Below are 19,525 nucleotides of genomic sequence, written 5' to 3' on the forward strand. Positions count from 1 at the left end.
AAAAAAAAAAAAAAAAAAAAAATCCTGTTCCCTACTTTATGCCTTACCCAAAAAACAATTCCAGATGGACTGGATATGTAAATGTAAAAAGTTAAACAATAAAGCTTCTAGGAGATATAAAGACATCTTCATGACCTTGGGTAGGCAAAAACTTCTTAACCAAGACACAGAAAAGCACTAGCCATACAGGAAAAGACTGATGAACTGAGCTACATCAAAATTTAGAGCATCTTTTTATCAAGACACCATTAGAAAGTAAAATGGTGTGCAACAGAGTGGGGACAAAGTGGTTGTGATGAATTTATATATATGAGACAACAAACTCAAGGTCAGAACACATACAGAACTCCTGTAGAATGAAAGGAAACGGACTTGCACAGGCCCTTCTCCAAGAAAACATGGCCAGATGGTCAAAGGATAGGAAAAGGTATCCAACCACAACAGTCAGCAAGAAAACACAAATTAAAACCACAGAAGATCTTAAATTTAGAGTGACAAAAACAAGTGTTGTTGGGGATTTGAGATAACGCGTATTAAAGGCGTAAAGTGAAACAAAAAACTTACTTCAAGAGCTCATAATTCTTCTCATTTAATCTCACGGCATTCTCTCTCCAGAACTTCTCAGATTTGTGCACAGGACTCCATTCCAACCTTCCAGATTTAAGTTCCGAACTGTATTCATCAAATGAACTATAAAAATGTGTAAACAATTCAAGATTTATAAGGATCTGACAATTACTCCAAAATTGAGCAAAATAAAATGTCTTCACTGATTATTTAATTATAAAGGAATGACCATCCTTTGTACATTAACAAACTACCACTAAGCGAAGTTTAAACAGTTTAAATACTCTTTAATAAATCATGTGAAATTTTATTCAGAATAGTAAGGTCCAACCCTCCTGTCAAATTTGAATGCTGGGTATGAGACATAAAACTCAGCACTTGCTTTCAAAATCCTTACTCCAATATATACATGAATGTGTATAAGTAAAAAAATTGAAAATCAGAATTTCTACCATGACACTTGAAATACTGTAAAATAACATATTATGTAAAAGCGTAGTACTTTAACATAAAACAATAAGCTCATACTATTATAGTACAAATATCATAAAATATAAAAATACATCACAAAAACAAAATCACATGTATTGGCACAATATTTTACAATGTGGTTACCAAGAGTGTAGACGTAATTAATTGAATTAATCCATTATAGACCAAAGACAAAAGCCTCTGTACCTAAAATAAACTGCAATTCACCTTAATTTAAAAACCATTCCCTGGAGGGTAACTTGATTATTCTAAGCTTTAAAGTATGAAAATTTTTAATGTGGTTAGCCAGTAGACAAACACACTGTCAGAACATACTTGGACCTTCTCTCAAGTAAAATTTAAAAACGGATGTAACCATTCAAATTTTACTAGTAATTCAGTATAACCAGGAAGTACTAAGTAAGTTGATCAGAGGATCCCATTTGAATAAAGTAGTAAAATACTTTAATGTAGGGCTAGCTAGTATAACAGTATTTTTAATATTCATATCCTAATCCTATAATAGCAAAAACAAAGACAAGTCTCTTTTAGCTGCACCCATCACCCTATTAGCTTTATGTAAGTGGTATTTTTCAAATTACCAAATTCAAGGTGAAAAATCAATAATTAGCTAAAATGGATTAAATCATGTAAAAGCTATCACTAATCTTAGTTTTTACAAAAACAGGCCTTAAATGATTATTACAGAGAACCAGTCATAAGTTTTTAATAAACATAGTAATAGAATGTACAGCTGTAAAGCCTATTCCTGGCCTGCCTATGAGAATTAATGTATCCATATTTCAAATATTTGTAATTATAGAACCATAAAAATCATTTTTCTTCCTCTGTGAAATCCATTACAAACCACTGATACAGGTAACACCTCCCACCTCTGGGAAATCTTCGAGCCTTGGGATTATGGCTGCATTGAATCATCTGGTAAATACATTTCTGGAGCACATACTTTGCTGAAGGCGCCTGCAGGGCAGACGGAACCTCACAACAAATCCTGCAAAGTTAGCATTTTTATTACTATTTTACCAAAAGGAAAACAGACTTGAAAAAGTCAAGAAGCTTCTGTGAGGCCACACATGGAAAAAAAAGCCAAACAATTCCAAGAATCAGCCTGGCTCCAAACCCCAATCCGTCTAAGAGAAGCATCTATTTTCAGAGAGTAACTATTTTAAAAACATGCCAGTGGTGTAAAAACAAAGAATACGGGTGTTAATGGGAAAGATCATCAAGTTATTATGTATAAAACAGAAAAAGAACAAGGTCCAAAAGAATATGCAGAGCCCCGTTTGTGGGTTGTGGGGGGCAGGCAGAGAGGGGCTAGAAGGCTTTTTGGAAGCAAACACAAGACACCAGAACAGAGTGAGGTGGCAGGGAAGATGATGGGAGTGGCATGCAGTCCCTTCCATATGGGCTAATTCTTTACTGTATATACATATTTACATTATTTTTAATATAAAAACTGAGCCAACAGGCCTTCAAAAACCAAGAAAACAAATACTTTCTCCATATACAGACAAAGCTCCTGCATTAATTAATAAATCACCTTTATTGCTTAAAAAGCATCTAAAAGGCGGCTCTCGAGGAATTCCAGGGTGGAGTCACATCCTAAGGGAGTAAAGCCGATAAGATTTTAGACAGCAGAAAACAGTGGGAATCTCCCTATAAGAAGAGATAACACACAGTTCTGACCAACTGTGGCCATGTGAGAATGATGTCTTGCAGGAGACATTACGTATTTTAGTGAACTCGATTTATATAAGTGGCAACAAATTCAGGTTTTCTTGAATTTTCTTGCTAGTCAAACAAAGTCCAATACATCCAGCATATGAGAATTAAAAAGAACAACACACCTAAGGTCCTGGACACTCTCTCCAAGTTTTTCCAAAAGAAATTTGATATCTTCGCTGATATCTTCATCATCGTACTTCTGCTGTTCCAAGTTCTCCAACTGCTTCAGAACTTTGCACTGAATCATAGCCAGAGCATATTCTTGGCGAGTTTCTCTTTCAGTTGATTTTTCTAAAAAGTTCTGGGTTAGACAAAGTGATAGTGAGAAACTATATAATCTGTCATGTGACGTTCGTAGACCTCTGCACATTCATTTATAGTTTCTCTCCTCCTCCTATTCTCAAGTTTAGCTTTCACCTTTAAGTGGATGACTCTCTCAAATCCTTACTTTGCTCCTGAATGTCTGTCCCATATCAGAAGCCTACTTCTGATCACTTTTGTATTTCCTAGATTGCTAAATATCTTTAATTCTTGACCCAGACGGGCCCTACAACACTGAAAACATTTACAATGAAATCCACCACAATCCTTTCTCACGGACTTCCTCTGGCTGTGAACTCTCGGTTGTTGCCCACCTAGAGCATACTAAGAAAGAGTGTTTCTTCAAGTTTGCAGTCAAATTCTCCAGTCTGTCACGATTTTCCCCCCTCTTATTAACCTGTAAGTGCACAAGGGACAACAATTTTTAAAACTCCCTTGAACAATTATCAGAAAAGTTTTGCAACATTCAGGCAAATTCCCTAGTTCTCTTCAACGATTTTCTATTATAAGAGTACTTAACAAAACAGCAAAAGAATCCACAAATTTATACCATAAACTGTCATGGAATTAACTAATGTTTCTGAGTAAGGACCAGGCTAAGCTCTTGGAACAAGAAGCGACAAGACAGGCCTCTGTTTTCAAAAAGCTACTTTCACCAAGCTAGTTTAAAAAGCCTGTCAAATGGGGAAAAAAAAAAAAAAAAAAAGGCAGTAACAATTAACTCCAACTGTAACAAAATTTGAAATTTCTTCTTTTTTTTACAAGGAAGTTCTATCCCTAATAATGAAGCTGAACAAATACAAAAAGTGATTTAGCTTAGCATGTGGAAGTCAGTGAGCTCAATGACCATCAATCTTCCCTGTAGTTTTCTAACAGATTTTAAGTACCTTGAGAGTAGTTTGTCTTATTTTTCTATCACAAATACTTGGCTCAGAGTTGATATTCAATAATAAAATATTTGTGAACCTAATATTCCTCCTCGGTGCTGACATCTCTAGATTTCACAAATTGCTTGCAATCCTCCTTATTATAATTAGATAATGAGTAAAGTAGCAGCAACAGTATAACTAAATTAATTTGCTTTTAGAATTACTTCAAAACTGGAACATGAACTTCCACACAGGTATGACAGATTTAAGAACCTACTGAACCAACCTCTCTCTGGCGGAAAACAACTATACACCTTGGAAGGCCAAGGCGGGCAGATCACGAGGTCAAGAGATCAAGACCATCCTGGCTGACACAGTGAAACCCCACCTCTACTACAAATACCAAAAAAATTAGCCAGGCGTGGTAGCACGTGCCTGTAGTCCCAGCCATAGCCATTCGGGAGGCTGAGGCAAGAGAATCGCTTGAACACAGGAGGTGGAGATTGTGGTGAGCTGAGATGGTGCTACTGCACTCCAGCCTGAGCAACAGGGCAAGACACACACACACACACACACACAAACAAAAAACTGAACAGACATAAAAGGCAACTACTTAAAAGAACAGTAAATAGAAGCAGACAGAGTCTGGTATCAAGTATACTCACCTATGGTAGGGAAGTCAGGAACAATACAAGTACATTCCTGTCACTTCAACTTTTATCCTGAAACTAAGGCACAGTGGTAGAGAACCCACCGAAAAGCTGAAAATAGTCTTTCTGGCCTAGGGAACCAGAAAAGTGAAGCTGGAAAACCGTGAATGCTGAAGTGGGTAAGACTCAGGAAGCCCCAGAAAACAAAGAGCAAGACAGGGGACCCAAATCCTATCTGAATACAGCTCCAGGATGAATCAGATACTGGAACTAACAGAAAAAGACTTCAAAGCAATTATTATAAAAATCCTCAATGAAATAAAGTGCTTTCAATACACGAAAAATTTCATACAAAAAATCCATAAATTATTTAAAAAGAAACAGAAATCCTAGAAGTAAAACTACAATTTCTGAAATAAAAAAATCAGCTGACGGACTTAAGAACCAAGTGGAGATAAAACAGGAAAAGAGTAAGTGAACCTGAAAATAGGTTAAAATTATCCAAGGAGAAAATCGAGATAAAAGGTCTTTTAAGAAATGAATAGAGGCCCAGGTCCTGTTATGTATTATCTAATGGTCCAACATATGTGCAACTGGAATACCAAAAGGACAGGAGGAAAAGAATGGAGCTGAAATTTTATTTGAAGAAATAATGGCTTAAAGTTTTCCATTTAATGTCAGAGAAATTTTCAGACACAAGATGTTAATGAACACCAAGCGCAGGCAAAGGCATAGCACTGTCAAGCTGACAAAAAGTTTGAAGAATATTTTTGTTGCATACAGAATTTTGAATTTATAATTCACAGACAAAAAGACAAAACTAAAACATAAGAACCAAAGTGACCCTGGTAAATTCTTTGAGACTATTAAAGTCAGCAAAGCTTCCATCTACTTAAGGTAGAAAGTATTCATTTCAGAGACAGAGGACAGTTCAGAGTGAACTATTATCTTAAGTCAGAAAAACAAAACTACAATTTTGTGGTATTTTTCATCAGGTTACTTCTACCGAGACCAGCTCAGTCGTGGAGACCCCCCCATCCATGCGGTGCTGAAGGTATTAAGAAACAGACACAGAGATAGAGTGCAAAGTGGGACTCTCGGGGGGCTAACAGCCTTCCAAGCTGAGAGCCACAGAGGGCTGACAACCTTAGCAACTGAGAGCCTCAAGTAGACTCTGACCCATGTATTTATTCTCTCTGAAAAGGTGATTATTATTAACTACCATGTGTTCTGTTTCCTCACAGAACAAAGATAAACTGGGCAGGGAGCTGGTGCCTGCCCGCCACTGATCAAAGGCAAACTAGAAAGCATTCTCCAAGAGAAATCAATGGGGGCAGGGTCACACATCCCATGCTTAAAGAACTAGCTTAACTGGTGTATAATATACATATACTGTTTACCACTTCAGAACTCCCTGAACAGTTTTCCACTTAGGGGCCGGCTCAGTTTCCCTTGCCGTCGTTCTCAGTAAAGAATATAATTTATCACACACATTAGGAACGGTCCCAGCACTTCTGAATTTCTATCGTGTTACTGTTTTACCCCTTCAATTGTGAACAAAAAGTATTTATTTACTGGTTCAATTTTAAATATATTCCAGAGACTCCCTTTCCAGTAATGGTAAAATGGCTTCTATTGGATCAATCCTTCCATAGAAAGCAACTATAAAATCTAGATGATATATAAAAGATTATCTGAAAGAACAAATGGCAGCAGAAACTAAAATGTAGTCTAGATATGAGAAGGAAAAAAAAAAAAGGAATGACACTAGGAAAATTTCTAGTTTTATATATGGCTCTCCTCCCAAGGACAGGTCCCACTCAGAAAAATTCAGGTAAAACTCAGAAAGAACGCACAACCTCATTAGCCTGAGGAGACAGAGGACAGTTCAGAGTGACCATAGCAGCTAGAAGTGAGAGAAGAAATCACAGAGAAACATAAAGGGGCCCCGAATTCTGCATATGAACTCTGCCCAAATCTCTAGCTGACAACTGACTTATACAATGTAAGGACAGAATGCCAGCAGCCCAGCTATGTCTAAAAGAACTGAAAAAAGATTTAAGCTGCTGCTTACCACAAGAAGACAGAGCTTGGAGTTAGAGCCTAGCCAAGCTAACTGCCTGCTAAACAACCTCAATGTCCTATGGAGAAACATAACAGAAACCAGTTCTAGGGTGTATTACTTACAACATTCAGAATACACTCCCAAATTAATAAGCATATGAAGAAACAGGAAAATGTAACCAACACTCAAGAGAAAAGTCAATCAAAGAAGACCAACCCTGAGATGAATTAGATGTTGGAGTTAGCAGAAAAAGACTTAAGGTACACATTATGACTATGCCCAAAAAAGACGGTACCAATAAAAAAGCAAAAAAAGAAAGTTCATCTGAACATGGTAAAAAGAAAAAAAAAGAAAGAAAGTTCAGTAGAGACACGGACACTAAATTTCCAAATGGAAATCCTAGAAATAAAAATATAGATCGTTTAAAATTTACAAATGAGCTCAAAAGGGAACTGGAAATGACAAAGGAATCAGTGAACATGAAGACAGACCAATAGAAATTATTCAATTTCAGAGACAGATAGGAAAAATGCTCTTTATTCCTTCCCACAAAGTGAACAAAGGCTCCATGACTTGCAGTGCAATATCAAAAGGTCTAATATAACTGGAATCAGAATGCCAGAAGGCAAGGATAAGTAAAAAGGTACAAATATATACCTAAAAATATAATAGCGAAAATTTTCCATCTTTAGTAAAAGACATAACTCTACAAACATGTAAGTTCTGTAAATACTAGGAAAGGCAGATACAAATAAAACTAAATCCAGACACATCACAGTCAATCCTCAGAAAACCAAATATATAATAAAATGTTCAAAGCAGCCAGAAAAAGACAACACATTATATAGAGAAACAAAAATACAAAGGAAAGCTGACTTCTCATCAGAAACAATGGAGATGATTCTGCTGAGAGAGGGCATTAAAAAAAAGAGAGGAAGACAAAGGAGAGAGGTTAGCAGAAAGTGGAATGATATCTTGAAAGTACTGAAAGAAAAAAAAAAGAACCACATCCAGCAAAAACATCCTTCCACAATAAAAGTAAAATATCATTTTTATAAAACAAAACAGATCAGTCACCAGCAGACATGCACTGGAAGATACAAAAAAGCAGGGATTGGCTGACTTTTTCTGTAAAAGGCCAAAGAGTAAATATTTTAGGCTTTTCAGTCTCTGTCACAACTGCAGAATTCTACTGTTATGGTGCAAAAGCAGTCATTAAAAAGCAAACAAATGAGCAAAGCGGTGTTCCAATAAAGTTTTATAAGAACGGGTAGGCCACATTGGCCCACAGGCTTCCATAGTTTGCTGATCCCTGGCCTAAAGAAAATTCTGCAGCTAATGGAAAGTGATACCACAAGTGGAAAGCTGAGTGTCCAGAAAAGAAAGAAGAACTGCAGATATCATATTAATATGTAGCTGGATAAATATAAAACATGGTTTTTCCCTCTTTACTTCATAATAGACATGAGAGTGCTTAAAGCACAAGTTAAAACCCTGTATTGTATGGCTTATAACATGTAAATACAGTAATATGACAGCCGCTGCATAAAAGATTACAACTGCTTACATTTTACGTAAGATAGAGAGGATGTGTATGTGACTCCAAGATCAGCTCTAAGAAATAAAGTAGTGCAAAAAGAAACAGTTAAGACCCCAAAGAAATGTTGCAATATTTTTTAAAATTTATTAATATATAACGGATGTACCTATTGGGGAGTACATATGATATCTGAATAGAATCACATGTAAGTTATAATTATGAAATCAAGGTAATTGGGGTATCCACCACTTTAAACATTTATATTTTCTTTATGTTGGGAACATTTGAATTATTCTAACTATTCTGAAATATACAATAGATTACTGTTTACTAATCAACCTACCGAATTGCACATTAGGTCTTATTTCTTCTATATAACTGTATTTTTGTACCCATTAACCAATCTCACTTCATCCCGTCCTACCATGGTACCTTTCTCGGCTTCTGATAGCCGAAGATTATTCAGCCATAGAAAAGAATGAAATCCTGTCATCTGCAGCAACGTGGACAGAACTGGAGGTCATTATGTTAAATAAAATGAAGGGTTTTATAGGATGCACTTAATCCAAGAGAAAGCAAAAATGGAAGACAAAAGAACAAAAAAACAGATGAGCAAACAGAAAACAGAGTAAAATGGTAGGCCTAAATCTAGTTATACCAACAGTTCTTTAAATGTCAGTGAACCAAACACTCCAGTTAAGAGGCAGAAATTATTTTAATAGATAAAAATTCAAGACCCAAGAATGTGTGGCCTAAAAGAGACAAACTAAATATGACATAGGTAAGTTGAAACTAAGAAGGAAAAAGATACAGCATGCAACCATAAGCATAAGAAAGCTGGAGTGTGATATTAACTTCAAATAAAGTAAACCAAGAGCATTGCCAGTGATAAAGAAGGATATTTCACAATAATACAAAGAGCAGTTCATCAGGAAAATGTCACATTTATAAGTGTTTTAATTACAGAGCTTCAAAATTCATGAAGCAAAAACTGACAAAACTGAAGGGAGAAGCAGACAAATCCACAATAATAGCCAGAGATTTTAACAGCTCTCTCAGCAATTGATAGAACCACTAAACAAAAAAATTAGCACACAGAAGGTCTAAATAACACTACCAACTACCCTGACCTAAATGACACAGAACACTACTCCACCTGCAAAATATACATTCTTTTAAAGTGCACTTGGTACAACCACTATGATAGACTGTAAGAGAAGCCATAAAATGAGTCTCAAATTTCAAAAGATTGAAATCTTACAGAATATGTTCTTAACCATAATGTAATTAAGCTAAAGACCAGTAACTTTCTATTTGGAAAATTCACAATGCACTCCTATGTAATCCATAGTCAAGGAAGAAATCATGATGTATGACACTAGTGTTATTTACATGCTTGTTTCCTTTACTAAAATGTGAGATCCCAGTAAACACGACATACTAGATCCCCAGTTCCTTGTATGACTACTTCTACAAACTATTCTCTTTCAGAACACCTGTTATTTCTTTCTAAACCAATTATTTTCTGAGTCCTTCAACTATGGGAAGGCATAAATCTGTTAACCTCTTCCTCTTATATTGTGAGATTTTACTTACTTTTCTACTAAACTTTGTAAGGTCTTTTCCAGTTACTTTTCCTATTACTCTCTCTTCTAACTTTAGAAATACAACAAAGCTCTTTTGTTTATATGGTTTTTTGGTTAATTTCATATATTGTTGCCCAGAGAATTAAACTCCATATTTACAATATGGATTGGCCAGGTGCTGTGGCTCATGCCTGTAATCCCAGCACTTTGAGAGGCCAAGGCAGGCAGATCACCTGAGGTCAGGGGTTCGAGGCCAGCCTGGCCAACATGGTAAAACCCCATCTCTACTAAAAATACAAAAATTAGCCAGGCACAGTGGCACATGCCTGTAATCCCAGCAACTCAGGAGGCTGAGGCAGGAGGTAGGAACACAGGAGGTAGAGGCTGCAGTGAGCTGAGATCACACCACTGCACTCCAGCCTTGGCGACAGAGTGAGACTCCATCTCAAGGAAAAAAAAAAAAAAGATATTATCATAACTAATGGCTTCAACTATTACTTCAATACATTCAATAACTAATACAGAACAGCCCTATGGTATTCTAAAACCAACTTCCCTCTCAACTGTCCAAGATAATGGCATTTCAAAGATTAGTCATTTTTTATTCTCCCTTTTACTTCAAATGTGCCAAATCAATCAAGCCTTATCTATTCTTCCTTAAATATATGCTCTCATTTCACTGCTTCATCTTACTATAAAAAATGAAAAGGAATGAATGAGTTATAAAAAGTAGTTAAGAAATTGAATCTGCCAGAAACAATCTACTTAATCTGACAGCAATATATTCTTTGAAATATGTTATTCTTTCTCTAAAAGTAAATGGTATCTTCACCTCAACAAAATCAGAAGTGACCAATCTGGTATAAACATCTCTTTTGCCTTTGGCAAATTAGTGGTGTAGAGGGGTGTTGACATATCCAAAAACAAGGTGGAATCAGGTGACGATTCATATCTTTCTGTCAGCAAAACTGAACTGCTGGCCTTGTCAAGCATATGTGAAAAGCAGTGTTTCAAAAACCATTGGTGGTGAAGACCAGTTTTGCTTGTTTTTTGACTTTCAATCAGTCATGAGCAAATACTTTTATAAAACACAGTAAGAATGAATTTTAAGACATGTAAAATGCAAGCTCAATTTTCATATTATAAAATTCAATAAACCATGATTCTGTCAAATTCCTACAAGTTTCTAAATGCTTTCACTTTCTGTACTTATCCATTGCAGGTTACTAACAAACAGTTCACTGCACTGCACCGATAATGTGGACCACACTTTAAAAACTGCTGTATTAAATAACTCACCCCAAAATTTTAAAAGTCTGTCTTGCTAGACCTCATTCAAACCTAGTATCTACTAAGCAAGATAAAGGTTAGGCAAAGAGGTTGAGGCACAATTCCTTAAATAGGGAATAAGGGGCTAGACTCCAGAGTAAAACTTCTTCATGGCAATACCTCCATGCCACAGCAGTGATCAAAACAGCCCCATACACTCAGACTAGAGCTAGCCTCTTTGAACGAGTTATGACTATGAACTGCCTACATGGGAAAATGCATGTACATGCATGTGCATGTTTATGTCTGGTGAGTATACGTGTGTATATGTGAAGTAAACATCATCGTTAATCTATCTAATAAAAAGAACTCAATTTGGCCATAATTATTAAGGCTTTCTGATGAAAAGCGTATCATTATATAAAGTGAATTGTATTTTTTTTTTACGACAGATAACATAGGCTTTTGATTAAGCAGAGCCCAAAAAAGAAATCAAATGCACAACAAACAGATGTAAAACTCTAGGCAACAAAGATGATCTTCAATGTCTTTATCAGTCACAGCCCCAAAATATCCTACTTTATTTAAGGATCTAAAGATTGACAAATCAATTTAACCAACAGCAGTAATATTTGCAGAGACTTGGAGTTCAGCACATACTTACAAATAAATGAGATTGATATTCTCAAAATTAAAATTCATCCAGCCAAATGGAAAATAATAATTAGAAGCTGCTAGATTTGTTCATCTCACAGCAGCTCAGCAGCTCAGCAAGCTTCCTAAAGCCTCTCACAAAAAAAGCTCCAAGTTTTAGGATGTGACTAGACTATCTTCAAATAACCTCATCAGTAAAATCACTTTTAAAGGCTACAGGAATTCAAATTACTTTAAAAACCATCATTGTTAAAATCAGTCTGATGGTATAAATCAAATGGCTTCACTATTTCTTTAACAATGGCTCAATTTTAGTTCCACTGTGCATATCAAAACTGTGGATGTCTAAAGATGTTCTTCTGACTTTCTGCTCTCAGCATATTCATGGAATGATTGCATTACCCCAAATTTAGCATATGAGAATCTTAAAAAAAAAAAAAAAAAAAACTAGTATTTCTGTCACTGGACTGAGTCTAAATATTCTGAAAACCAAAATTAGACAATAGAAGTCCATAAATTATTAAATTCTATCCATTGTAGGTTAAATAAATTGAAATTATATAGTTTATATAAGATTTTTAAGTCTTGCTAAATATTAAAGTAACATACTCACCCTGCCTCTTTTAAATCAAACAAAACAGCATTAGATCTTTACCTGGGCTTAATATTAGCTTAGCAAGAATCCAACTTACAGAGATAAAAACTTCTTTTATTCCATGATTTTATGAAGAAAGAAGGCAGGAAAATAAACACATATTGTATATTTACTATTGCAGACGCTTTAACTGTTATTTCATGAATTCCTTACCTAATGTTTAAATGAGTTAAGTACCATCTACCACCTTTCACCATAAAGAAACTAGCTCTGGGAGTCCAAGCCACTCTCCCAACACTAAACAATCAGGTGCTGGAATTCACATCTAGGTCTATCCACTCCAGAAAGATTCTTCTCTATCCTTCTACTGCACCATTACAAAAGAGCTACAGGACTCTACTTCTCAAATCTCCATCAAAGTACATAATTAATTCAGAAAGCTCCCAAATGAGGTCAAAAGAAAAAACCTAAGAATCTCAGTCTGGCTCTACACTTATGGTGATTTTTTTGAGCTCTGTATATCGTAAACACAGTGACTTCATCAAGTTACTCTATCAAAACAAAGGCTCAAACAAAATACAAAGGTCCTGAGAAAACGTATTCCACCTTATGCATCTTTCCACACTCTCAGTAACCAATGAATTGCCTTGCACATATTTGGTCTTCAATAAATATCTGATGCATTGATTGACAGATGAATAAATAAACTACAAGAGGAAGAACAGGAGAGAAAAAGAGAAGGAAGAACTTAAAGGCAGGATTCAATTAATATCAACTAACATCTCTCTTCTGTGACATTACAGTATTAGATACCTGCTTCCAATAACCCTTTTATTTTACCTAATGATTCAAAATGAAAAATAATGGAAGGGAGAAGGAACTAAGTGGGGACAAAAAATTAAGCAGGGTATGTGGGAAGCTTAGATAGAATATCATACAATGATTAAAGCAGTTTTGGGGGGGCTTTAGATTAAATCTCAGCCCATTATTAAAAATTATTAGTACCTGGGCCAGGTGTGGTGGCTCACGCCGTAATCCTAGCACTTTGGGAGGCTGAGGTGGGCGGATCACTTGAGGTCAGGAGTTCAAGACCAGCCTGGCCAACAGGACAAAACCCCATCTCTACCAAAAATACAAATATTAGCCAAGTATGGTGGCACGTGCCTGTAGTCCCAGCTACTCTGGAGGGCTGGGGCAGGAGAATTGCTTGAACCCAGAGGAAGAGGTTGCAGTGATGCACTCTAGCCTGGTTGACAGAGCAAGACTCTGTCTCAAAAAGAAAAAAAATTATTAGTACCTGATTTTTTCATAGAAACTTACAGCACTTAAAATATTATCTAAATAATACCTTTAAAAGCCATGTCGTTTCTTGAAACTGAGAGGAAAAGATACAAGGTAAAGATATATTCTTTGAAACAACAGGACAGCTAAAATAAGACCCTGACTTCTATTATAGCTCTTTCCCATGCCTCTATTTTACCTTAAATAGACAAGTTATTAACAAATTATCAAAAGCCTATAACAAGAAATAATTAATAGTACTCTTCACTTCCCCATTAACTACTTAGGAAACTGTTGACCTTTCTATTCCCCGTAAGTGAAAGTCACCCAAAAGATAATAAAAACAATAATAATTCATCTTTCTAGGATAATCTAATTGCAAAGACATCAAGTCAAAAGTAACCATCTTTCCTAACAGTTTAGCAATTACAAAATATATCTCCTTTTCTGAAAAAAAGCTTTCCGTACCAAGTTTATTAACAGCTCCCAATTTAGACAAAAGTCCATGCACTAACAGAAAACAGGGACCCCTCTCTCTCTAGTCTTGCATTCTGTGATATGTTCATCAAATTAAGTAAACATGTTTTATTTCTCTCTTAATTTTTAAAATATGAATATTCAGTAACTGGGCCAATCTTTACTTCCAGGTAACTTCATTGGATCACAATTCCCTCGTAAACAGCTCACTTTCGTTCCAAAAGGCTTTTCACTTTCTTTCTGTGTAGGTAACATCCAAAGACAAACCCCACAGAGACAAGTATATGAACCCAGTGCTCACACAATCTGAAGTAAGTTCACTATGACTGCTGTAGCCCTGGTGCCAACAGCAACACCACGACCAGCCCCTTATACAGTTACAAATATTTACTGAGGGTATATTAGGTGCCAAAGGTTCATTTAGCACACATTTTTCAAACGCTGTTATCATGTGAGCATCAACAAAGTGATAGATTTAGGAGAGATTCTATTACTCTCACAGGACACATGAAAAAAGCTAAGACACAGAGAGGCTAAGCAGCTTGACCAAAAGCCTGGAGGCCAGCGGAAGAGTCCGGCGAACCTGACCACCACTGCACATGCTGGCACACTCACTGCCGGCCTGAGTGCACACATACTTTGTAGTGAGGAAGGCCAAGCATGATTCACCCAAATCACGTGGAGAGGAGATTTCAAAGACTCCTTCGGCTATTCCGTGCCTACCGCAATTCACCCAGAGTTGAAGCCTAGTTGTAGTAAGGGAACAGAGATTATAAACTGCAGGTTTTAAAACATCAAGGGGGCTCTGTATGTGGGAGAGATATTGTAAGTATTTTATAATTTTACTTAATATTTTTCTATCATATCTTTTTAATCATATTTTTATAACAGTAAAAGATCAAACTAGCTCCATTTTTCCAAAAGGTAGATGCTTAATTTACACTAGAAGATTTTGGCAAAATAAAGGCTCCTGTGACAATAATGGAATTTAAAAAAAGGAAAGACAAGGTAGAAAACTCAAAACTAAGGCAAATGGAACAGAAGGAGCATTAAGCCCTCAGAGCATGAAGTTATTGAGTTGAAAAGATGCAACATCCATTTTGCCACAGCGAATAAATTTAAAAGAGGAATCAGTTCTTATTCCACATTCTCTCAGAGCAGGAAAGTACAAAATCAAGTGCTAAAAGTAGGTCTGACAGAAGATCTTATCTGACGGTGTCATGCTTTGGTGAGTGATGTCCAAGAGTGTGAAGACAAGTTAGTGTCAGGTGATAACCACGATGACCGAAACATTCACGTTGGCCCCACTAGTTCTACGCCCAGAATGGGGGAGCCAAAAGATCCATTCACAGAGCAAGTCTGTGCCTTCAGAAGGTCAACAGCCACAAGTACCAGGATTGCATAGTCAAGAGCCAGATTTATGTGCTCCATTTACTCTCTCAGAATTCACCCTGGGTGGTAGAGAGGAATAATAACCCCTACAAGAACAAATTACTGATGATTCCAGAAGATTCTTTCTTCACGTGTTAACATTCAACCTCTCCGCACCGTTGCACTTCTAAGATAACTAAGCCGGTTCAAAAGGCCCCTTAAGCCTTCTCTTCTCTTCACACCCACCTCCTCACACCCCTCCTCTGGCTGTCCACCTCCCTTCTACTGCCTTTCCTCCCTTCACCACTCAACACCGCATTGCACTGGCATTGCTTATTCACATTGTCTGTCTTTACCAAACCATAAGACCTCCAATGTCCAGCTCTATCTTGGTCATCTGTGTCCCCTAATAATTAGCATAGCCACTGACACATACATGGAACCCACAACTGTTTTGTGATTTAGGAGAGATTGGCAAAAGACTCCACTTTGGGAATTTTTTACTTTTACTAAATAAGAATATGGATAATGAAGTACTTAAGTAAAAGAAAAAAATACACTCAGTTTACCTACTAAAACACTTCAAAGTAAAGCCTCATTAATACAACCTACTCTGATTTAAGAACTGATTATTATTTTAGCTGGACTGAAATTCACCGTGACAACTCATATGGACAAATGCAAAGAGCAGAGCCACCAGGGTGAGGGAGGGAAGCAAGGAGGCTCAGCATTTGCTTGTTTCTCAAGAGTGAACTTCAAGGACCACAGAATGATTTTTATATGAAAAACAGTGTTACTTTCATAAATAAACATAATCAAAAGAAAATCTAATGCCCAGTTCAATACCTGGCCAACAGCTGGTCAGCGTTTATCATACCCAGCAGGACACACTCAGATCTCACTGTCCAGCCTCTCCCAGAATCCACACTGAACATCACTCCTCCACGCTATCCCTCACTCACTTAGCCTTTGCCAGGCAGCCAGGAAATACACGAGGCTTAATACATCCAGCTGGTATTTTAAGCAAAGAAATCTTCCCCTGATGTTAGATGTGGTTTTCCTTTTCATGTTATCCCTCTTTTAATGCCAGTCTTAAGGTTTCTGAGAAAATGCATCAAGGCAAGAAAAAAAGGAGATGGCAGAGTGGTTAAGAGGACAGCTAGGGAGCTGGACAGATCTCACTGAAATGTCAATTCTTTCACTTACAGAGGAATTATCTCCTAGTCTTGGTGCCTTATCAATAAAATAAAAATAGTAATAGAATTTACAGGTTCATCATGAAGCTTAAATAAGGCAATGCATAAAAATCACTTAATAAATTTTAACAATTATTACTCTCTGCACCAAAGACAGGTTAGCATGATTGTTAAAAGCATGCATCATACTGCCGGAGTTTAAATCCCTGCTCTGCCACTTCTTAGCTATTTTGGCAAATTATTTAACCTCTCATGTCCTACTGACCACTAAATGGAGTTCCTGGGACAATTATATGTGTAATACATTTAAAATTAGAACAGTGGCTGACACAGAATAAGCTCTCAATAAACATTAGTTATTAACTACAGACATCTAAAAAAAGAGTTCCTACACATCAAATTTTAAAATTGGGAAGGTGACAAATGCTATGAATAAGCAATTTATAGAAAGAATATAAATGGCCAATAATATTAAAAGATACTCAGCTTCATTCATTATTAACAGAATGCAAATTTAAAACAATGATTTAATTTTTCACCCAAGATTTTGTAAATAATAAAAGGGTAATATTAAATGCTAGTGAGAAGAAAAATACACACTCCCAATATATAGTTGATGGAAAGGTAAATTTGCACATTTTTGAAAAGTATATAACAAAAGTGTAGGCCAAGTCCTGTGGCTGACACCTGTAATCCCAGAATTTTGGGGAGGCTGAGGCAGGAGGATCACTTGAGCCCAGGAGTTCAATATCAGCTTGGGCAACAAAGTGAGATCCCACCTCTACAAAATATTTTATTTTTTAAATTAGCCAGGCTTGGTGGCATGCACCTATAGTGCCAGCTTCTTGGGAGGCTAAGGCAGGAGGATCACTCAAGCTCAGGAGTCTGAGGTTGCAGTGAGCTATGATCACCTCACTCCACCCTAGCCTGGGTGACAGAGTAAAATCCTGTCTCAAAAAAAAAAAAAAAAGTGGAGTGCAGTGGCTTATGCCTGTAAACCCAGCATTTTGGGAAGCCAAGGCAGGTGGATCACTTGAGGTCAGGAGTTTGAGACCAGCCTAGGAAACATGGTAAAACCCTGTCTCTACTAAAAATACAAAAATTAGTTGGACATGGTGGTGCATGCCTGTGATCCCAGCTACTCAGGAGGCTGAGGCACGAGAATCGCTTGAATCTGGGAGATAGAGGTTGCAGTGAGTTGAGATTGTACTCCAGCCTGGGCAACAGAGCAAGACTCTGCCTAAAAAAAAAAAAAAAAAGTGTAAAAACACATTCTTTTGACTCAGCAGTTCCATCTCTAGAACTCAATCCAAAAGAAATATTCATCAAAGTGGGCAAACACACGTAAAAGAAACCAGAAACACCACCATATGGCCATCAATAGAGCATTGGTTAAATAAATAGCTTTATACCAACACAGTGGAAAATAGCCTCTAAAAATACTGAATATCCACATATACAGAAACGAAAACATATTCCTACATATTAAGAAAAAAGTTGTACAACAGTATTATACATCATTTTTATTTTTAAATACAAAACAAAATTACACATCTATTGATTTATCTCTGTGCTTGGAAACATCTGAAAGATACTAGTAACTACATTTGACAAATGTGATAACTACATTATTTACATTTTGCAATACACCTGTATCAGTTTTTATTTTTTACTTGTTTTTTTAAAGAAGTATAAGAACAAAAATGGTTAAAAGCACAGATTGTACAGTCAACATCCTGGATTTGCACGTCTGCTATCTATCAGCAAAGTGACCTCCATGCCTCAGTAGTCCCAATGTATAGCAATGACACCTGTGTAGTAACGGCAACAACAATAACTGTTATGTTATAGTGCTCTGGTGAGCATTACATGAGTTAAATGCTTAGAACAATGTATGGCAGAGGGTAAGCACTGTATGAGACATATCCACTATTATTAACCTTGAATAGCATTCTTAGACACATTACTTCAACCCAGCCACCCACAGAAGCCCATTTGGCTACCTAGGATTTCAGTTCTAGCAAGGGTTTCTCTTGTCCTCAGCTTCCTCATCTGTTCAAAGGAGGAAGCTGACTTAGATATAACAAATCTAATATTCTAATAGGATAACTTTACTGTTTAAATAATTATAGATCTTTATAGTTGCCTCAAAAATGTACTGCAGTCAATAGATCCAGAATCTGAAGCACAACTCCATACTAAAAATACATGCTCCATAACAGGAAAATTCCTTCCAAAACAGTCTCTTGGAACGTACCGCAGCAGAAAAGGACTTCCTGCATGTGAACATAATCCAACTGCATTTCCCACAAGCATGCTGTAACTCACACTTTTCATTCAGTTAGATGGTTTCCTCTCACCGATCCCACTGCCCACACCACAAATACAAATTAGTGATACTTTATGTTCATCAACACGCTATGGTTTCATGACCACACGAAGAACAAGTAATAACTTTTTCCCGCTTGCTAAAAACTTAAAATGTACTGCATAGTGAAAAATGCCTCACACACACACAAACCAACATAAAACACTTACACGAAATGCTGCAAGAATGATTCTTGTTACTTTCTCTTTGACAGATTCTTGAAGGATATCAGACAGAACTGGAATGATATTATAGCGCCGCAGATGTTCACACATTTGAGGACTGAATGCCAGGAGCCATATTGAAAAAATCATTTGATACTGGAGCTGAAAGCCACACTTGTTACTCAACACTCCCATTATGCTGGAAAAAAAAAAAACACACACACACACACATTTAGAAAACATTTAATATGACAGCAGAAGAAAGAAGAAATAAGCAATTATTCTCTTTTTGCACTAATGGAACAAGTCTCTCTGAATCATGTTCTGTTCTTTTC

At 36.5% G+C, this 19,525-nt stretch overlaps 1 protein-coding gene across 3 annotated transcripts in view; it reads right to left on the reverse strand.

Moving 5' to 3' along the window:
• ATP6V1H (ATPase H+ transporting V1 subunit H) overlaps nt 1–19,525 on the reverse strand; it is a 94,260-nt gene that overhangs the window by 32,238 nt on the left and 42,497 nt on the right. For all 3 annotated transcript variants that reach the window (XM_017531784.2, XM_017531783.2, XM_037739708.1), the window contains 3 exons: nt 19,197–19,389; nt 2,907–3,085; nt 565–690 (listed from right to left, as the gene is read on the reverse strand). In XM_017531784.2, coding sequence (XP_017387273.1) covers nt 565–690; nt 2,907–3,085; nt 19,197–19,389 — 498 coding nt within the window. The remainder of the gene's footprint in view (nt 1–564; nt 691–2,906; nt 3,086–19,196; nt 19,390–19,525) is intronic.

The sequence above is a fragment of the Cebus imitator genome, unplaced genomic scaffold, assembly GCF_001604975.1.
Source record: "Cebus imitator isolate Cc_AM_T3 unplaced genomic scaffold, Cebus_imitator-1.0 Scaffold73, whole genome shotgun sequence".
Classification (NCBI taxonomy): Eukaryota; Metazoa; Chordata; class Mammalia; order Primates; family Cebidae; genus Cebus; species Cebus imitator.